This window comes from Watersipora subatra, chromosome 11, assembly GCF_963576615.1.
Source record: "Watersipora subatra chromosome 11, tzWatSuba1.1, whole genome shotgun sequence".
Taxonomy (NCBI): domain Eukaryota; kingdom Metazoa; phylum Bryozoa; class Gymnolaemata; order Cheilostomatida; family Watersiporidae; genus Watersipora; species Watersipora subatra.
In genome coordinates, this window is record NC_088718.1 from 14,484,758 (window position 1) to 14,507,746 (window position 22,989).

Below are 22,989 nucleotides of genomic sequence, written 5' to 3' on the forward strand. Positions count from 1 at the left end.
GTATGTTTGTGAAAATATTTCGACGAAGGAGGTTGCATGAAAGTGTAAACAGAAGCTATCGCGTTCAACTACATCTCACTTGAGCCATTTTGGAAAAGGATTCCAACCTACATTTTTGTAATGTTTGCGATTATTTGTACGTTTTTAAGCTTTTAAGCTTTTAAGAGCTTACAATCACATTTCCACATGTTTTGCACCTACTACACAGCAGAGTAAGACATGGTGAATCTTTTGATACCAAATAACTGTAATGTGAATTTAGTTGCAAGTCAACCTTTAATCAAAGCTAGGTGTACACTGATTCAGTTTATATATAACTAGCTGGCTACCCGCTGTTGCCCGGGTAATAAAAAAGTTTTTGGACAGAAAATTGATTTGTATTTGACATATAGCAACATTTGCCATTCTAACTTTCAAACTACATATCATGAGAAAAGTGTTGTGTATAATTGAAATAAATTAAGAGAGGAATCAAAAACACCTGTAAAGGTTTTCAAACTTTGTCAAACAACTTTGTCAAACAATTTTTAAACTTCATATCATGAGGAAAATGTTTTGTGCAGGTCAAATAAATTTAAAAAAATAAAACTTTTTTGAAAAGGTTTTGATGTAAATCTGAAATAATTAGCAGGTAATAGCTAAATTAAGTCGGTTTTGATACGATTACAATAAAAGATGATTCGGTAATGATAAAATTAATACTAACTGAGAAAACAAAACAAACATCCTGAATATGTAGAATTATTAATAACAATTCTTGCATAGAAGTGTGTGTGTATAAAAAAGGTTACTGTTCCGCCAGAAGCTATCCATCAAAACTTTGAATACGACGATACGGAGACAATATGATTGTCCGCTCCTGAGTTTATGATTACGAGTTTAGACGATGACATCATAGCTAGTTAGTCGTGGCGGTGGAAATGTCACGCCTCCAATTGGTAAGATATTCCTGAGACACTAACTTTCACCCTCCAAAAACCCACTTCAAAAAGTAGCGAGGGTTACTTAACCACAACAATTCCACTTCTCCATTCTTTACTTTGTTGGTGACTTCCATATATTGGAAGTTTTCCTTCCATATATGTTTAAAAAGATAACTCCAAAATTATATATCAATCAACTGGTAAAGTCAGTTTTTTTTAATAATAATTAATATTTTAATTATAAATAGAATTTAGACTTATTTGCTAGCATAGACTGATATTAAAGTCCTCCAGTCAATATTTTTCTTTTTTGCACTGGTTTCAAGTTTCACAAAGTGTAAAAAGAAATTCAGCTCAATGCAAGTAATGTAAACTTTTTGTACGCTTGCCGCCACCGGAAGTGAAGCTTTATATAAAACGATGTTCACACGATTGTCTAAACTCTTCTATGTTCCACTCAGGTCTTCGTGAGAAGAATTGGCCTTAACCCCAGATATAGTAATCGAACCTTACGAAAATATTTCTTAACAGGGGCATCGTAATGCGTGGCCGCATCGATAAAATAATCAGCGTGCGCTAAAGATATAGCTGGAATGACAGATCCACAGACATCTTTTGAGAAATATAGATGATAGCCTATTGTTTTTGACAAGATGTAAATTTTCCCTTTTGGTGTCTCCGATGTAATATAGAAACTGGTGTTTTTAGTATTTTCAAATGTTGCGTGTTAAAACTACTTTCATATTATATGTTGAAAAATTTGTTTGTGAATGTAAACCTAAGTAAATGCCTAAATGTATGAGTGTATGCTAATTAGTCTGTCTATCACAACGATTTTGTTTCCTAAGATACAGTGTGTGATGTGAACTCGATTGAAACTAGGATCATAATGGTCAACCATAACCTACGTACATAGCACATGCAAATTAGTTGTAATGAGGCATTATTAATTTATAAGCTCGCTATGGGTCATTATCGGAACACTGCTTGCTTTGCACTCCAAAAGAAGGGGAAAAAGAAGAAAATGAAGTGGATTTGGTGATAGCGTTTAGGCATAGCGTTTGTATAGAATTTAAGCTCAATTTAAAGATTGATACATCATAGCTGTCTTGTTAGCCCTGGTTGGAGCGTTGCCTATATTCAAGACTCATGATTTTATGGTGCTTTGAGTGTTTAAAAATGTTGCACTCGCATAATACATCAGCAATTTACTGTTTGCAGGATAGTGAAACGGGTCTCTATGTTTGCATGACCCAGCACTATGGCTTCGGCAAGCGGTATGTAGAGGAATATCACAGAAATTCAGGATGTCGAGTGTTTCTACATATGAAAAGGAAACGCAAGGTAGATCTTGTATTAGTCAACAGATTTTTCCATGTATACACAAACTATATATATTTTACAGACTGTCTATTTTTATGCACATGTGTTTTGTGAATATGACTATTAGCATACTAATACTGCATTAATCATGCAGTATTAGTATGCTACTAAATATGCTACTGCATATTTTACTTGCATCTCAAATAGTAAAACCTATATTTGGTCATTGGACCCGGGCACTCTTGGACCCGGGCATTTTTAAAAACTCCCCCTCCAGTGACATTTTATTGGAGGCTATGTTCAAATAGAGAGTGGCGCTGTATTTTTCAGTTAGCTCATCAGAATTTTGGGAAGATAAATACTTTTACCTTTCCTAAGATAACTTTTTATGGGCGAAGCAATGCTAATGTTAACTATATTTTGCACTCACCTTCGGATGGATAAACATTAATACTGTTGGTCTCAGCATTTTTCTCAAACTGTTTTTAATGTACGTATGAGTATCAGACCGAGTTAGAATACACCACAACAATGACTGCTATTACGTTGTACTGTGTTTCTTGAAAATTATTCTCATCATTCATCAGAATGCTTCAGGTAAGATTGTAAACCACATTATGGATGAATCTAAAAGTATTTGATAGGATTTAGACCTTGGTGACTTTGAATCAGATCGTAATTCTGATAATTGTGATCTATTTTCTCAGGTACACTCTCACTAAAATCATAGCAATCTCTAGAGCAACTTCGAAAGTATTGATCGTTATTGATGTATTTTGGTCATTATTAGTACTATTTTGTGGGCACTTTTCTACTGATCACTTTCTATTATGGGCTCGTAAAGATCAAAACATGTCAAAGCGGCAGTCAAATAGAGGCGGTGTTCAATTAAAGGGTGGCGCTGTATTTTTTGAATTTTCTTTTATATTGGTGTTCTATTAGAGGAGGCGTTCAAATAAAGGTGGCATTTGAATGGAGGTTTTACAGCATACCAAGTCATTTTTATCAAGCCCCAGTCATTTTTGTTTGTTGATCACAAGTTGAAGTTAGGGATTAGAGTGCACCCTTCCAAATGATATTAATTTGTTCTGGTGTTGGCATCGTAAGGCGAAAGTGTCATATAGAGAGGTACAGAAACCTCTAGTAATAGATATATCTATACTATATCTATACCTCTAGTATAGATACATATACAAACTATAATATAAATCAAAAGCATAAATGGCTTGTTTCAAATTAAATGCTTCTAATGTACAGTTAAAAACTTTTTTTATCACAAAGTATAGAGATTTTTCTATCACTTGAGATTGGTTTGTTGTTTGAGGTGATGTTATTGCCAGAGCGTTTTTAGATTAAAATTGGCAAAACTTGATCATTGTTGAAATTCTCAGAAGAAAAGACATCTTTTTCTTTTGAGCGTTTTAACCAAGAACAATTTTGCCGATTTTTTTAAAGTTTATGCGAAGGTTACCTCACTTTTCCTTGCTTCCGAAGGGCCATCGCTAAGCGGATGTTTGTTAAAAATCAAATTTCACCAAACCTTTAGAAAAGTCGTTGACAAAAATATTTTGCCGATGGTGGTAATAACGAAGCCTATGAATTACGAAAAGTTGAGGTTTAACTCTATGGCTTGGAATAAAGTGATTTTCTAAAGATAACAACCGCTTCGGTAGCCGTTGGGCAAAACACTGTTCGAGTTAACAGAGTTGAGGTCGAGTTATCTAAAGCAATTTATCATTATGTGGGAACGGACCAAAGAAACCGTTCGAGTTAACCATGTGTTCGAGCTATCCGAGAGCGAGTTATCCATGTTTGACTGTATATGTATATTGCAAATCGGCCACCGAAAGGAAGCTTCCTATGAAAGTTGCAGTGTTTGCTCCTGTGTAGGCTACCAACAATTAGATTGGAAATCATTTAGTATTCTCTCACTTTTCGGCGCAAGCGGCTTCGATTAAATATATAAGTTTTATATATTTAAGTATTTATATAGATTTTTCATCTGACTTTTACTCTTGTTTTAGATACTGCCTCAGAACGATGAGCCTGATAAAAAGAAACCCACAAGATTAGCAATTGGTGAGAAGCATTGGTGTCAGCAATAGGTTTAAACACCTGTGATCATTGATAAAGCAATACAATCAACCTAACCTTTCACCTTTTTTTATTCTATATTTTTACATAAGAGATAGCTGAGTATGTGCCAACTTAGATCACATCCTTGATTCAATCAGCAGTTTGAATTCATGTTTTGTTATTCCCGCACTCTTTTCTAGCATTGGTGACTACACTTTATTCCATTTTCTTTTTATGATTTTTTTCATTTTATTTTACTGTCAGCCAGTCTATAATATCTGATTGTCTGTGTTCATATGAGGTGCTGATAGGATGATATTGTAGATGTGGATGGAGGATTTGACTCAAGCCAAACCAAGTATGATATCGTTGAAGAAAATTCAGTGATAGTTTTACCTGAGTGGAAGTCTTTTACCTTGCCTGATGAAACTCTTCCTGGAATGGTATGTTGCGAAACTTGCCTCCTAAAAGTCTTTGAACCATCAGTTTTATATTTCTACAGTTCCTCCTGTAGCAGCTTACCCTTTATATAGCTTATCAGTTTGGGAGGTAGTTTGAAAACTTCACTGCTTAGTCAACTCAATGATGAAGTACGAGTATCAGATTGAACTCTCTGATGCTAGATATATATACTGACTTTCGTACAATGATAGTGTAGCGACCGACGCCTTGGACGCCAGAGCCGAATCGCTACGCTGGGCCGACAATCAGATGAAGTTTCTATAAGCCGCAATAGTAGAGCCATGGTTGTGCCTCGCCTTATGCCAAGTTTGTATCTTCAAATTTGTGCACATGCAGCAACAGGAAAGCAAGACCTATGCACACTCCCAAGTGCGACGCCATTGGTCATTTCGTTTCCATTTTGCAAAGATGGCGCATTACACGGGTGTTTTGATTCCAAACAGCAACACTGAATCACAACATAATGAGAGTAACACAGCTGTTTCTATGATGTCATCGCAGCGCCATATGGTGGTGTGTCGCTACGCTATTGCTGTGTGGAAACATAGTAATAGGTGTAAGTAATCAAAAATTTGACATTAGCATGAACTTTACCAGCAGCTTAAACTCTGTGTAATCTTTTAAAGCAAAGCACTATGGGGACTGTCGGAAGGCTATCACTAGGGCTGGCGCTGTGTTTTTGCCAAGCGGATAACTCATGTCATGCATGCCAGCTTATAAAAACAGTTAAATGACGATATCCATATTACAGACACAGTTGACCATCGCCGCTATCATTGCTGCTGAGTCAGCAACAAAAAGTGCCGAGCTTGCAGTTTTGAGCAACACTTGGGAAGGAGATATCAGAAAAGTCAGCAAGTATGTACTTACATCCTCAATTTTTTTAGTATGAGTTCAGTAGTTACAGTAGTATACACACTCATTACTCAGTATGGGTTCAGTAGTTGGAGTAGTATACACACTCATTGCTCAGTATGAGTTCAATAGTTACAGTAGTATACGCACTCATTACTCAGTATGAGTTCAATAGTTACAGTAGTATATGCACTCATTACTCAGTATGAGTTCAATAGTTACAGTAGTATACGCACTCATTACTCAGTATGAGTTCAGTAGTTGGAGTAGTATACACACTCATTACTTAGTATGAGTTCAGTAGTTGGAGTAGTATACACACTCATTACTTAGTATGAGTTCAGTAGTTACAGTAGTATACGCACTCATTACTCAGTATGAGTTCAATAGTTGGAGTAGTATACACACTCATTACTTAGTATGAGTTCAGTAGTTACAGTAGTATACGCACTCATTACTCAGTATGAGTTCAGTAGTTGGAGTAGTATACACACTCATTACTTAGTATGAGTTCAGTAGTTACAGTAGTATACGCACTCATTACTCAGTATGAGTTCAGTAGTTAGAGTAGTATACGTACTCATTACTTAGTGATAGTAATAAGGTGAGCAGCTCATGTAGCAAAACACAACAGACGTACTGCTATTATATCTTTTTATGTGGTTATTTGCGTCTCACTTTGGAGTTGCCTACTCGTGTTACTCTAATTTAGTTATCCTTTTTATAAAATATGCAAAATGATTTAATGGCTTTTTGATTTAATCTCTGTTTCTGTTTGCTCTCATTGTCAGTTATTTAGTGCTCTTCATTGGTCTTTTATCTGTGAACCCTACCAGTTGTTTGTGACTCTGTTCATTGTATGAATGAGTTGGAGGTGACAACACACTTGTTTTAAAGTTGTGCGTCGAAAGTTAAATACCATTTAGCATTCATTTTTATGATCTGTTAGCTTCGAGGTTGACTTGCAACAAAATTCACATTACAGCTATTTGGTATCAAATAACTGTAATGTGAATTTTGTCAAGTAACTTTGTCAAATAACTTGTAAGTTATATTTCAGTAACTTTGTCAAGTAACTTGTAAGTTATATTTCAGCAACTGTATATTGTATAACAGTATATTGTCAAGTAACTGAAATATAACTTACAAGTTTGTACTCTGTATTTGTAAGTTCCAGTCGATAAAAAAAATGTTTGGCAAAAATGCTAGCTGCGTGTTTCTTTTGTGAATCGTTGACCCGCTTTTAATCGCTGCGACTAAGATGTGTTTTATTAGATTAACTTCGGCCAATCGAGTGTCTAGTTTTATGAGGCTCGTTGAATTTGTAGACACGCTGATGAGCTGCTACAATTTGACAATGGTGTAAAAGTGCCACCCAGTGGTTGGAAATGTGCCAGATGTGACCTGACGAACAACCTCTGGTTGAATTTGACAGATGGAGCCATTTTATGTGGTCGAAGGTTTGTATGTTCCTATACAGGTTTGTATGTTCCTATACAGGTTTGTATGTTCCTATACAGGTTTGTACATTCCTATACAGGTTTGTATGTTCCTATGCAGGTTTGTACATTCCTATACAGGTTTGTATGTTCCTATACAGGTTTGTACGTTCCTATACCGGTTTGTACGTTCCTATACAGGTTTATACATTCCTATACAGGTTTGTATGTTCCTATGCAGGTTTGTACGTTCCTATACAGGTTTGTACGTTCCTATACAGGTTTGTACGTTCCTATACAGGTTTGTGTGTTCCTATACAGGTTTGTATGTTCCTATACAGATTTGTACGTTCCTATACAGGTTTGCACCTTCCTATACAGGTTTGTACATTCCTATACAGGTTTGTACGTTCCTATACAGGTTTGTACGTTCCTATACAGGTTTGTACGTTCCTATACAGGTTTGTACATTCCTATATAGGTTTGTACATTCCTATACAGGTTTGTACATTCCTATACAGGTTTGTACGTTCCTATACAGGTTTGTATGTTCCTATACAGATTTGTACGTTCCTATACAGGTTTGTACATTCCTATACAGGTTTGTATGTTCTTATACAGATTTGTACGTTCCTATACAGGTTTGTACGTTCCTATACAGGTTTGTACGTTCCTATACAGGTTTGTATGTTCCTATACAGATTTGTACGTTCCTATACAGGTTTGTACGTTCCTATACAGGTTTGTACGTTCCTATACAGGTTTGTATGTTCCTATACAGATTTGTATGTTCCTATACAGATTTGTACGTTCCTATAGATTTGTACATTCCTATACAGGTTTGTATGTTCCTATACAGGTTTGTACGTTCCTATACAGGTTTGTACGTTCCTATACAGGTTTGTACGTTCCTATATAGATTTGTACGTTCCTATAGATTTGTACGTTCCTATACAGGTTTGTACGTTCCTATACAGGTTTGTACGTTCCTATACAGGTTTGTATGTTCCTATACAGGTTTGTACGTTCCTATACAGGTTTGTACATTCCTATACAGGTTTGTACGTTCCTATACAGATTTGTACGTTCCTATACAGGTTTGTACATTCCTATACAGGTTTGTACGTTCCTATACAGATTTGTACGTTCCTATACAGATTTGTACGTTCCTATACAGGTTTATACATTCCTATACAGGTTTTATTTAGTCGGCTCTTCACATAAATAATAAAACTTCAACATACTGTATTGATACAGCCTTTATGTTAGCAACTCTGTGGTAGTAACTCTATGTTAATAACTCAACGAGGTCTGATCCAAAAGTTCTCGGAATGGAGTTGTATACTCGTGCATATTCACACGATGGAAAAACCCATTGCAGGGTTGGCTGGGAAACATCTCTGGAGTGTTGCCACTAAATTCCAGGTTGCTATGACGATGCGTTCTCATGTGAGCTAACGATATGTCAAGGTCTGTCCGGTGCTTCCGCCTTTTTTTAAAAGTTTATCGTCATGTCTAATAATCCAGAACAGCGTATTTGCATTAAATTTTGTGTGAAATTAAGAAAAACAAAGATATTACGACCTTTAAAATAAAGTTTTGATCAGTCCTGAAAGCTTCCTTAAAATCATTGCAAACGTGCATCCTGAGCTCGTTTTGGTCATCAGTTAGCAAGCTTGGCACGAACTTTGCTGCGACTCGTTTAATTTGTTAAAAAATGGTTTAAATTGTCAGTTAAAACTTTTTGAACAGTTCCAAAACTAAGTCCAGTCTCTCAAGATATCGGTCATGGTTAAACGTCGATCTGGCATGACTAGTGACCTCACACTGTCAATTTACGTGCAGGTTCTTGCCGACGCTGGTCTGCCAGACCTCGCGTCATTTTCAGTGCTGTCTCTACCTTCACAAAAACGTTTGTACCACTCAAAAATTTGTGTTTTCTTTAGACCAGCATGTTCAAAAGCAATAGTTAACATTTCAACTGTCTGAGTACTTGTTTTCCCTAATTTCGCACAAAATTTAATGCAAATACGCTGTTCCGATTGATTAGACATGACGATAAATTTGTTAAAAAAAAGACGAAAGCACCGGACAGACCTTGACATATCGTTAGCTCACATGAGAACACATTGTCATAGCAACCTGAAATTTTGTGACAACACTCCAGAGGTGTTTCCCAGCCAACCCTGCAATGGGTGTTTCCATTTTGTGAATATGCACGAGTATACAACTCCATTCCGGGAACTTTTGGATCAGACCTCATATGTTAGTAACTCTATGTTAGTAACTCTATGTTAGTGACACTATGTTAGTAACTCTATGTTAGTAACTCTATGTTAGTAACTCAGTGTTAGTTACTCTATGTTAGTAAACCTCCCCATTTGAATTGACTCATTAGAGATGCTGCCATAATTTCTTCCATACAGAAGGATTACTAGTGCACTAGTGACGTCTGTCTATCTGTAACTCATCATTTTTGCTAATGATAATCACTAATTTAATTAAAACCAAGAGTATTTGGTTAATAGTTGTGTTGTTTATAACAAACATAGTTTTAATTATAAACAATAATAATAAACATCGCTGTAATATGAACATGCTGAGGAATAGTTTAAATACTAGGCACTCTCATTTTCTCCTGGTCGAACACAATATCAGCTGATTACTTGCTTGTGAGATATAAAATACCATAGATATATATATACCTAGATTGGCCAATAATAGCTATTCCCATCGGTTGCCTTGTCAGACATAAATAGCACGACGTAACGTCACTGTATTGTACCTCACGCTTGACTGCACTGCTGTTTACAATGAATCTAATGGGAAGAAGGTAACAAAATTACATTTATTTTCACATAAAAACCTTCTTGTATACATAATCAAGTAAACTAAAGCAATTCTGTGATAATATCTGATAACCACCATAGATTAAAACTATAAAAGCTATGGATTGTTGCACACAAATCATGAGCCATCATGGCTTTATTTGCAACCCTCTCCTATCCCCATTCTCTCTTTTCCCCTTCTCTAAAGAAGAAGTGAGAAAGGAAAAAGAGAGATGGGGGAAAGGTGAGGGTGGGGCAAATAGCCAACCCACCCAAAGAGCCAGACACTGGCTAGGTAAAAGACTAATATCATGTTGAACTAAACATTACTAAGTACAGTAATACTTCAACTTACGAGTGCTCCAACGTGCGAGAAACTTGAGATACGAGCCAGCTTTTAAGCAAGTTTCAGTACTAACATACGAGTCATGTTTGAGATACGAGCACGTGAGTCAGTTGCCAAGTATGCCGAAGGTGTTTTATGAGAACAGCATCACTGTATTTTTCAACTACTCAGATTTATACTTTGGTACTGCATTTTTGTGCGCGATTTTCAGTGCAGAATTACACTGTATGTGAATTAAAAGTACTCTGCGTTGACTGAAAGTTTGCCAGTAAAATGAAAGATGATGCAAAGAAAAAGCAAATGATAACAGTTGATATTAAACAGAAAATTATTGAAAAATATGCGAAATGTGTATGCGTGATTGAGCTAGCTAAGCAATATGAAAGAAATACATCCACAATTATCAAACAGAAGGATTATATTCAGGGCATTTAGTTCGCAAAAGGACTAATCATAGTTTCTAAACGGCGCAGCGATCTTTACGACCGCTGATGGAGAGACTGCTCAGGCATTTAATTGGATAAAAGATAAACAATTGTCCGGTGTCAGCGTAACTGAAACGATGCTACGTGAAAAGGCCGGTGCTATCTATCAAAACTATAAAAATAGACATTCGGACAAGTTGGCTAGTGGTTGTGCTTTAATCCTTTGTGACGACACCTGCGTTCGTCCTAATCGCAACATGTTGAAAGGGTGACAAAGGCAAACGTATTTAGACAGATTTATTTTAAGACGGCCGGCTAGTCGTGAAAGCGAAACAAAGGAAAAATTAGCTAACCAGCGTGAAACTTTAAACTACGAACGCCGAAGAAATTTTAATTACGTCAAGTTAAAAATGAAAGTTTGCTTTTAGGTTTGCTTCTGAGTTTGTCTTTTAAGACATTGATAAAATTCAAATTTATCAAAGACAACTGCTGTAATGAAGGATAACCTATATCTCCCTCCCTCGCAAATGCTAGCATTAGCTGCTATTGTATGTATTTAATTTTACATTTTAATTAATCACATTTTTTGTATTATTTTTTAATTGTTGCTTTTTGAAGGCATGTGGTAAATTATGACAATAACCAACATATTCTTTCTGTTACAATGTCTTGTTTTGAGTGTTTTCTTTGCATTTTTAGAGTATGGAAACAAAGCAATATATATTTAATTGTTCGATATATAAATAAATTGCACCAACATGCGAGTATATTAACATACGAGCTCAGTCTCGGAACGCATTAAGCTGTAAGTTGAAGTATGACTGTATAAGTTTTTAGCTTTTAAGAGCTTGTTATCACCTTCTCATATATTTCACACCTACAACACAACACAGTAAGGCATGGTGAATCTTATGATACCAAATAACTGCAATGTGAATTTTGTTGCAAGTCAACCTTTAACTTGCTTTTGCATATTGTACAAATAACTTGGTATTGTCCTTTCGTGACTGGCTTCTTAGTGGTGGCAATTAGTGCTAGCCTGGCAAAGTTTTTCACCAATCCAGCACTATTAAGCAACACTCTTGTCGCTTTCTCGCTGTGGTTGCAAACCTCAATCACCACAGGCGAAGACAAAGTCAAGCCACCCTGATTCTTAACTGTGATTAGGGAATTCGTTGCTTGGTTTACATCAACGTTGGTAACATCCACGATGCTAGCGATACAATCATTACACTTCAGCTTTGGTGACCTAGCCAGCTACATAGCCAGTCGTAAAATAATCATTCTGTCTCATTTTTGACTTCAGACATACTTGCATACTCATCATATTTAGTCATGTTTAGTTCAGCATATTAGTCTATTTACCTAGCCATGGTCTGGCTCTTTGAGTGGGTGGGCTATTTCCCCTCCCCTCTCCATTCCCCTTCTCTCTTTTCCCCTTCTAACTTATTCTTTAGAGAAGCGGAAAAGAGATAATGGGGATAAGAGAGGTTGCAAATAAAGCCCTGATGGCTCATGATTTGTGTGCAACAATTCATAGCTTTTATAGTTTTAATCTATGGTGGTTATCAGATATTATCACAGAATTGCTTTAGTTTTCTGGATTATGTATACAAGAAGGTTTTTATGTGAAAATAAATGTAATTTTGTTACCTTCTTCCCATTAGATTCATTGTAAACAGCAGTGCAGTCAAGCGTGAGGTACAATACAGTGACGTTACGTCGTGCTATTTATGTCTGACAGGCTTTTTCCCTATTGGCCAATCTAGGTATATATATCTATGTAAAATACACAGAAACTGTATTGAGTTTCAGAATTATTATTATTGTTTTTTCGCTGGTTGTCATTGGGGATGTTACCAAGTTTTGATCTTAAACTAATTCTGAAAACATTTTAAACTTTTTATGCCTGACTTGTATCGCCTGGATGACCAGGTCCCTCTCACGAAACCTGATAATTTAAAAAGGTTTTTGACTGTAGGACAGGACAAGTTGAGGGAACGACAGGTATATACATTTGATAATGCATAGCATACAATGAAAGTACAATAAGAGTATGTAATCTGGTTGTATGAAGCAATCTATCAGAGGTCAAATCACTTGGGGGTTTTACTAAATAAATTATCGCTTTATTTGGCTTCATTTAATTTGATTATCAAAATGCAACATGGAGAAACAAAGAGAATAAAGCAAAGCATGCTGGGTAGAAAGAAAAAGAATGACTGATAACTCCTAACACAAAAACACCTAGCTAACATTCAATATCATTCCTACTATTGACATCTAAATTCTATTTACAGTAAGACTTTATTTATAGGGAGTTGTCTTTCCACGGCTGTGTTAGTGTTACGAGTTAGCTGATAGCCTATTTGAGGCACACATCTTCACTCTGGTTGATGCTGTTGATGCTGAATGACCAATGTTCCACAAAAGCTAATTTCACAGAGAATTGGTCAATTAGCTTTTATGTTCTGAATATTTAAACATTGATTCATGGTTATTGAGAACATCTTTTGATCCGCATTCAAATATGGCGTGTACTACAGGAGTTGTAAGGGAAATACTTCATTGCTGAAATGTGCTGACTCATAATTGATTGTATTTAACATTTTCTCATTATTGTTTTTTATTAAGAAGCCTTAATAGACCCTGATTTCCTTTCAGATACCATGATGGCTCTGGTGGTAATAACCATGCACTCGAACACTACGCTGAACACAAATATCCTCTAGCTGTGAAGCTAGGCACCATCACTCCAGATGGTGGTGGTTAGTAGCCTCTACTGTTCATAGAACTAGTCATATGCATATGACTTGAAATAAACAAATAAATTGTATGTGATGTGATCATATCTGTACAGGTTGTCTTCAATCGTTAAAAAAGAAATGTTCAGAATTTGGTCCACATAATCATTCAAAAACATCCTTTTACAACTGTTTGGTTTACATATGAAATCAGGACAAAATGAAAACTAGTTTAATATACAATTTATGACTATTGACTGATTTCCCAATGAGTAACAATGATGTAAATGAGAATTTTAGTTCTCCCACAAAGGAGCTTATGCGCTTGTTTGGGGATTGATAGAGATATTTGGTAAACTGTTATAAATTGAAGGATTCGCTATATGTTTGAAACATTTGTCTTCTATATTTGGCAGGGTTCGTTGACATTTAATCTACATAAATTTCAAAGTTTGTCATCTGTCCAGTTATAGCAATAATGTTATAGCAACGAAAAATTACCTTTGTGCTGGACTTGAACCTGCGACATTCCAATCACAAGCCTACTAAAAAGCGCTTTTAAGCACAAGGCTATGCCGTTCTTATCGCTCTTACCGTATACTGTATATTATTTTTATGATTGCACACTTTAAATGTGCACGTCTTATTATTAATTAATATTACCTTTTGTGTTTGTTATTTTTAATGCTAATTTTTTTACCATTATTTTTTTAATTTGTGATTTTCGAATTTGCTTGTTTTAATTTCAAATGTGTCGTTACACACCTATATCTGGTTTTACCTAAGGTTTGATCGGTAAATATGTAAAGACTAAATACTTTTTATGTCGACAATTATATTATCAATTGTATTATCTTGAGTAGGAATTGCCTCTGCATTCTCTCTCTGTTTGGTCAGACAAAGTATCAGATAAAGACAGTCCGATATGATGATGTCTTATTTTTACGTTTGTATCGAGAAGTCCCAGTATCATTGTATTCAAAGGTTGGATAGATAGATTTGGTTACAACAGTAACCTTTTTTCATACATACAGTTTTATATATATAATCATTGATATTATTAATTCAACATATTCATGATTTTTATTTGATTTTCTCAGGTAGTATTGTATTAGTATCAAATAGTTTTTCGTTGTTATCATTGTAGCAAAACAGAATATTTAGCCATTACTTGCTAATTATTTCACATTTAAACACCTTCACAGTTGTTTTATTTTTTTTCTCAATTTATTCAAACTGCCCAAAACACTTTTCTCATTATCTGAAGTTGGAAAGTTAGAATGGTAAATGTTGTATTAAATAAAAATGAATGTTTTTATGCAAAGGCTTTTTTATTACCCGTGTAACGCTAGACACTCAGCTAGTATAATCGGTGTAATTAGTATAATATTGCTATATGCTATTTTTAAAAGGTAGTCCAAAAGGGAATGTCACAAACACGAGAAAATTCACATGTGATTGAGCTCTTGAATATGAGATGTATTTCCAGAGGACGTCTCCAAACATGCAAGCTTTTTACCTCGATTTTGTGTTGGTCTTTTTACAAATTACCATAAAATAATTTCTTATTGACTCGTGAAGCTCTACAATCAAACAAATATGTGTAATTTTTAACATAATAGCTAAGTTTTACATTTTATCGTGCACTTATGAAGCTAGAAAGTTAATTGAAATAATTCTACCGAATAATTTTATAGTTTTTATAAAGTTGATATTTTTTATATGCTTACTACTAGTAATATGTAATATTCTGATAATATCTCACATTTTTGGTGTTGAATAATTCAGTAACTGCAGTGAGTTATAGCGCGTGCAACAAATCCAGAAATGATACACGCCGTTGATTTAACATAAAACTCATAAAGTTACTATCAAATTATTACGTCACTATTTATTCATGTTGTTATAATAATATAATGACCAACATTTATGAATTGCTCCCAGATTTACTCTATTTTCATTTTAGACAACTCCATTTTTAAAACATGTGAATCTCTTGTGAATGCCATATTCCCATTCAAACTATCATTTGCCTATCGTTTCATCTCACCTGTTGTAGAGGTCGAAGTGGCTTCATTGGGTAAAAGCATACGTGTGCACTTACTATTTTATTTGCAGATGTGTTCAGTTATGATGAAGATGACATGGTCCAGGATCCGGGTCTCGCTCTTCATCTCGCTCATTTTGGCATTGACATAATGGCCATGAAAAAGACTGAACAGACCATGTTGGAGCTCGAACTTGATGCCAACACAAAGGTCTGTTCAGTTCCATAACTAAGTGATATGGTAACATAAAAGTCTGTTTAGTTCCACAACTAAATGATATGGTAACATAAAAGTCTGTTCCCAAATAGGTCTTGCCCATTGTCTTGAAAATTGTAAATGCTGAAGAAAACTTGGCGATAAATCAATCGGCAATCAGTTATCAGCATTCATTAATACTGTGGCAAGATCAGTCAGTTGTGTTATCTGAAAATACATAAGTGACTGGTTTGTAATGATCTCTGTGACTTCTAGCGTTGTAACATGGTTAGTCCGCCATGATCTCCCCTATCTCCATTGTTATATCATCTTAGGTGAGCTGTCATAATTACTTCACTCTTTGAATAATTTTGCTAGTGAAAATTAACCTTGTAACATTTTGACTCAGTTTAGTTTTTCAATGACTGTATTAGTCTTGCATTAATCAATAAGAGGGCATAGATCATTGAATTGTTTAGTATAAGCTAACTATTCCTCCCATTGTTCCATAATCAAGTATCATAGAGTGACTGGTGAATTTTGTATTGAAAGAACACAAATTTGAAGGATTTAGTCGAGTCGCGATAGAGCTCCTTTTCAACACTTTCTTTATGAACTTCTCTCTCCATCACAGTGTCATGGTCAACATATAGAGGTAAAAGCTGTCAGTAAGCGCTTCTTACGCTGTCCGTTCTCTTCCTCGTGTTTATGTTCCTTTTAGAATCTATAAGGTCTACATTTTGCAGCTAGGAGAGTGGGACCTTATACAGGAATCAGGAAAAGAGTTAAAACCTGTCTATGGTCCTGGGTACACTGGTATGCGTAACCTTGGTAACAGCTGCTATATGAACAGCTGCATGCAAGTCCTCTTCAATATCCCTCACTTCCAACGAAAGTTAGTATTGGTATCATCCCCTTCGATAGTTCACTTTGTTTATCATGTTATAAGAGACTTAGTTACAGAGACTTAGAAACCCTACTTACAAAATTTTCCACTTATGAGACGGCCTATAGAACGAATTATTTTCGTAAGTAGAGAATCTACTGTATATACACTAGAGATACCTTTGTGCGCCGTTTTCTCACTCAGTTGTGGCATGAGAGAAAACGTTATTTTTACGGCTAACAATGGGACTTTGGAAATTTTTACGTTGCAGGTATCCAGAGATGCGTGAGAAATATTTCAAGGATGTGGATTTAGACGCAGTGACGGCGAGCTTCAATACTCAGATGGCAAAACTAGGTTATGGCCTGTTAAGTGGGGATTATTCTATCCCAGTAGATGACAACTCCGAATATTATGTAAGTTATATTATGTAAGTTATCATGTTTGTACTAATTAATGACTGCAAGAATAAGTTAGATAATTGATTATCTTTCTGTGTAAATGTTTATTGCTGTCTATGAGAACTACTATATGGCCTTACAACAATATTATTATTTACTTTCTGTGTAAATGTTTATTGCTGTCTATGAGAACTACTATATGGCCTTACAACAATATTATTATTTAAGTATTTGTTTAATATTTTTCTCATGCTCCTTGATTTTAATAAATGTTTATTGGTATCTGTGAAGACCATTATAAATGTAGCAGACACTGAAGTAAAGGGCCCTTAGTCATGAATATACGCTGTTGTAGGTAAGAAATGGAATCTCTCCGAATGTGTTCAAGCTACTTGTCGGGAAGGGACATCACGAGTTTGCTAGTAAAAAACAACAAGACGTCCACGAATACCTTCTTCATCTTTTCAATCTAGTTGAGGTGATTATTTAATATCGCATGTTTCCTAACCACTGGTTATTATTTTTTAGTCAAAATTATTGTAGTTTTAAACGTGTAATTGAATAGAGTTGTGCAGTAATTGCCTTCTCTATGTTTTCTATAATGAGCAGTGATGTTTTCACACATCTATAGTTGTGTATGTCCATCCAACCAAGCTGTGGCTGGAATTGAGTCTAATTGTTGGAGCTTGTTATGGTAACTGATTCTTTTGACTACTGATTATATACATAGACCAGTAGTGAACCTGGTGATGCCTGGGTCCCCTTTCATTGTCAATCAGATAGTCAGCAGGTGGGTATTTTGAAACCAAATATTTTAGCGAGCTGGCATTAGCTACAAAGCATATATGTGAAAAGTTTGGATAAAATCGACCAAAAATGTTGAAATGCATTGCGTTGTTTTGCAGACTAACACACACCACAGACATACCACAAACACATACCACGCACATATCACACACACACACACATCATGCACATACCACACACATAGCACCCACATACCACACACACAATAACAAAGTAGGATTTATTAATATAGATTACACAATGACAGTAAACTACTTGGCAATACTACAGCTAGTACTTATACATTCACTAAACTGGAGCTCGTGTCTATATAGTTCCTTTCTGGTTTTGATAATTTTTAATAAGGCACGGAGCATAAACGTGTCAAGTTTTGATGAAATCGACTGGGTGCCAGAAATGTATAGCATATACGCAGACTGACAGTCTGCGTAAATGTGTGACGAGTCTGTGTTACACACACAATGACAAAGGAGGGCTATTAACAGAGATGCGTTTGCTGACTTAACAACTTCTCAACAGTACGCTATGCGCACTCACCGAACATGCTATGCTATTTCACAACTAGTCACTGCTATATTAACTAGTAATAAGACTCTGCTAGGCAACTCCTAGGGACGTGTAATCCAGACACATTGATTTTCATAGGAATGTAAGAGCATTTTATTACTACTCGTATGCCGTGAGAGACTTATGTGTAGTAACTACCCTACAGGATGAATTTATTCGCGGAGTTATATTTCGCGAAAATTGTCTTTTCACGCATATTCGCGGATGAATTTATTCGCGGCTGAAAACTGCCGCTCTCTAGGAAAAGTTAACTCTATTGCGGCTAGTAATAGTTATTACTACGCATGCGCACACCGCGTGTTCCGGTTTATATTTAGCTTACGACTGCGAGGCGATCATGCTATTCTACGGTAAACAATTTTTGCTGCGTCCAGAGGTTTTCACGAATATTCATCGCTTTGGAGGCCTTTGATAAGCCAACAACTTGTGGTAAGTAATGAGTTTTTACATTTACTAAATTAGTTGATTTTTACTTTGGTTCTTCGGTAAAACGCAATACTACCGTATTTTTTTGCATCCCTACTGCTTCATTATTTGTTTTAGTGTGAGAGAGATTTTTCATCATACACCGAAGAACAATGATTGCAAGGGTGGTAGATGTCATTCGTAGAAGATCACCAATCATTCAGGGAGATCTGGAAATTGAGGTTGAAGTGACTGCAGCTACTTACGAGAAGAATATATCTGTTTTTAAAAAAGAAACAAAAACGCCTTTACGAGCACAAATCTTTGGCCAACCGGCAGAACTTTACAATAGTAAGCCACCAGGAGAGTTCTGATGATAACTTCCTTACCAGCCATGTAGTAGCGAGAGAATCGCCTTCAACACCTACCCAAGACAGTGACAGATCTGCTATTAGTAAAATAACTAGTCAGAAAGCACCATTACACGCTAGTATTCACATATCAAGAGTACCAGTTTAATTTTATTGCTAGACAACCGCCATATGAACTAAGCTGTTTATATTTACTCCATTCATCGTTTTTAAAATTTTATTTGTATTTGAAATATTTTATTTGTACACTCAAGTTTGTAATAAATTATAATATATCTATACATGAAATAAAATAGATAATTTAATCATGTTTGCTACAGCTATATCAAGGAGTTGTTGTCGATGAAGGGGTCTAGGTTGACTGGTTGCCTCTCTGCCAATATTCCTGCCTTGATGAATATTACTACTTGTCTCTAGTTTTCGTAATCGGAGTAGGTTGTTTCATTCTCAATCTGCAGTAAACACAAGAAAGAAAAAATATTAACGAGTGTTGAGGAAGTACAAAAACAATAGCTGAAGTATTTGATGAGAGCGATCAGTTTTAAACAAAAGAATTAACTAATACAGTTGATTATGGAAAAACGTATCTGCACTGCAAATCAAATACATACCATAATGTCCAGGTCAGAATCATGATCGTCCTTGACTTCGGTATTAGAGATTGATGGAGTTGATTCTAATGTAAAAAGACTAGGAGAGCCTTTTTGCTATGCTGAAGCCATGCCGAATAACTTGTAAAAACCTTGAATAATTTTGTAAAGTTTGACGCAGCGGCAATAAAGCTCGAAGCCTGGCGATGAAGTTTTGGAACTCGGCTACGTTTAGTACTTCTGCCTCGCGGCTATTTTCGCGATGACGCCATTCTGCATATCTTGTGACAACCTCGAATAATTTTGTAAATAAATGTGATGCATTGCCAATGGTGTTAGCTCAAAGCTCAGGCAATGATTTTAAAAATGTTTTGGAACTCAATTACGTTTAGTATTTACATTAAAAACTAGGCTAGCGACTAGTTTTCAATTTGATGCAGTAGTTATTCTCTCTTGTGATTAAAAATAGAACTAATTATTCACTGAATTTAATAATTCGCGGGATTGACCGTTCGCGAAACCGCGAATTTTTGTGATCAACGAATATTTTCATCCTGTAAAGCATTTATTTTGGATGGCGATAGATGGCACAGATGGTAGCGCCCTTGTATGAGAATCTTAAAATTCAGGTTTGATTCTCGTACAGTACAATTTTTTCCTAATGCTCTTAACGAAGCTTCAGACAGACGAACACGGCTCTTATTATAGTAAAGATTGATTTTACCCCAAGTAACAACTATATTCTCATTGGCTGAGTATTGGTCATGCTAGTGTTGGGCTGATCGGCCAGTCGCTAGTGCTCCTAAATTTTGTAAGTTACTTGCTTTTAATTCTTGAGTGAACCTAGAATTAGCCGACGGAGTAACAGTAACGAAACAATATCATACAGTTTGTATTCAAGTATCTCACCATAGCGTATGATGTAATGTTATGTGTGTTTATAAGCATTTTCAGTGAGTTAAGTTGACTATCAAATATCCACGCATGCTTTTTTGGTGACTGTCTGGTAAATTATATAAGTCATCCTCCAAAATATTATCTGACAAAATTTCTTGCTGTCAAACTTGCATGATATATCCAAACAAATCGTTGCTTTGGTTATGTATAGACTCTTAATATTTGAAGTGAAAACTCAAAGCTAGAGAGTAGCTCTCTTTGTAGCCTTTCTGGTCATCTTTTCTCCGACAATGATCATAAAGGGCAGAGCAATTTGCAATGTTCCGAGTGTGACAGGATATGATATGTTTTCAGAGTTCGAGCATTAGATCAGTTACCAAAATGAAGTGTCTACATTGGAACTTCTAAATTGTGTTGTTTTCACTAGCTAATGAATTATTTGTCTTACACCTAGCGCAACAGCAGAGGCAGTGATAACCCCTTGGATAGCCTGAGGTTCAAGATCGAGGAGAGGCGTCAATGTACTGAGTCTAAGTGTGTCAGGTGAATATTATCATTATTGTTTTAATATTAGAATAATGAGTGTGAAATGGAGTAAATTTATATTGCATTGTTGGTTTATTCATTCACACTGTTACAATGGTAGTTATTGATCTTTGTCGTGTAGATATATATTATCTCCACTTGTTTACAAACCGATTGCTCTCAAGAACAATTTATTGAGAATATCTATTAATGATAGTTCAGCAGATCAGAATCTGCCAATCATAATTCAGCATATCAGAATCTGTCAATCATATTTCAGCATATCAAAATCTGTCAATCATAATTCAGCATAACAGCCTGTCAATCATAATTTTGCATATCATAATCTGCCAATCATATTTCAGTATATCAGAATCTGCCAATCATGTTTCAGTAAATCAGAATCTGCCAATCATATTTCAGTAAATTAGAATCTGCCAATCGTCTTTCAGTGTATTAGAATCTGCCAATCATATTTCAGCAGATCAGAATCTTTTCTCAAATGAATCTTTCACAGGAGCCTATCATTAAACATTTTCGTAAACGTGCGACTTACTAATATCATTTTTCCAAACTGCTAGATTGTTAAACTATAGGTTATATACATGTATTATCTTTGTCAAATGTGGACTTCATACTACATAATAATTACATTGGAGTGCTCTTTACCTCTTTGGTTAGCTGGTGATAGCTATATTGTACCTCCATATTCTGAGACCAGCAGTACAGTTACTGACATCTATTGCTGTCATTCAACGTACCGTAAACTCTTTATAGTTTAGATGAATGCCATAGCATTCTATTTTACATCCTTCCTCTATAGTGGCATTTGATTAGTGTTGGAGTTCAAATAAATAGCGGCGCTGTATTTTTCGACTAGCTCATCAGATTTTTAGGACGACAAATTTAACCCTTTTACAGGCGAAATGATGCTCATGTCGCCTAAATTTTACTCTCTACTTTGGGCGAGTTGACATTAATGACGTCAGCCTCAGCATTTCTTGTAAACCATTTTTCGTATATGTCAAAGTATTAAACCAAGTTAAAACAGGAGCTACTTTAAAGATGTGGTTGCGTCAAAAAATTCGATTTAATGAAATTAAGACCCATAAAAGGCTGAAACATCAGCTACAATTTGATGCCATTTTTGTCTTTGTAGACCAACCCTGTCCAGAGATATATGCGTTTGAATGAGGCCCTCTTTTAAAAAGCTCACGTTCCAGCGGGTGCTTCTTTCGTGATGTCACAAGCAATATATCTGAAAAGAAACCACGAGCGATAAATATGAGGTCGCTTCCTTAGCCAATCATCAGCGCGAAATTTTTATATAGGCCGTAATAAATGTTATCACTCGTAAAACGCGTTGTCTGTGATCTCAAATTTAGGGATTTTACTCTATTATTAAATCGCATGGACATCGATATTTACTAAATTAATTAACATCGTTACTTTAATGAATTACTCGATCGACACGTTTTATTGGCGAACAACATAATTGTAAAAATTGCTGTAAAGTTACTGCGAAGGTGACTCGAATTTTCTTGGCATCAGGTAGTTAAAGTTCTACGGAGGAAGATCGGAGAATGGAGGTAAATTTATCTTTTACTTTGAGTCTCCTATAGAGTTTCCTGTTGAGTTTACATTCAGATTATATTTCCCTGTTTGAGGCTAAAATGTAATTTCCTGCGTGTGCGAGATACGTATGTACAGTGAGTTCTTGACGGCTTCTTTTTAATCTTTAGCATCTAGCAATACAATGGCTTAGATTGATGAATATACTTAAGGTAATATTTTAGTACTCATTAATACATGTACTAATGAATAAAGTTATAACTTTTTGCTATCACTAATCATCGTTTTATGTTTTTTTATTGGT

The 22,989-nt window shown here is 35.5% G+C and overlaps 1 protein-coding gene across 1 annotated transcript in view; it reads left to right on the top strand.

The window, feature by feature from the left end:
- The window catches only part of LOC137408843 (ubiquitin carboxyl-terminal hydrolase 5-like), a 39,637-nt gene that overhangs the window by 2,730 nt on the left and 13,918 nt on the right, over window positions 1–22,989 (top strand). Inside the window, exons 2-12 of the mRNA XM_068095423.1 lie at window positions 2,145–2,267; window positions 4,271–4,325; window positions 4,647–4,765; window positions 5,536–5,642; window positions 6,968–7,099; window positions 13,342–13,445; window positions 15,540–15,679; window positions 16,411–16,559; window positions 16,822–16,966; window positions 17,307–17,429; window positions 21,043–21,131. Of these exons, the coding sequence (XP_067951524.1) occupies window positions 2,145–2,267; window positions 4,271–4,325; window positions 4,647–4,765; window positions 5,536–5,642; window positions 6,968–7,099; window positions 13,342–13,445; window positions 15,540–15,679; window positions 16,411–16,559; window positions 16,822–16,966; window positions 17,307–17,429; window positions 21,043–21,131 (1,286 nt within the window). The remainder of the gene's footprint in view (window positions 1–2,144; window positions 2,268–4,270; window positions 4,326–4,646; window positions 4,766–5,535; window positions 5,643–6,967; window positions 7,100–13,341; window positions 13,446–15,539; window positions 15,680–16,410; window positions 16,560–16,821; window positions 16,967–17,306; window positions 17,430–21,042; window positions 21,132–22,989) is intronic.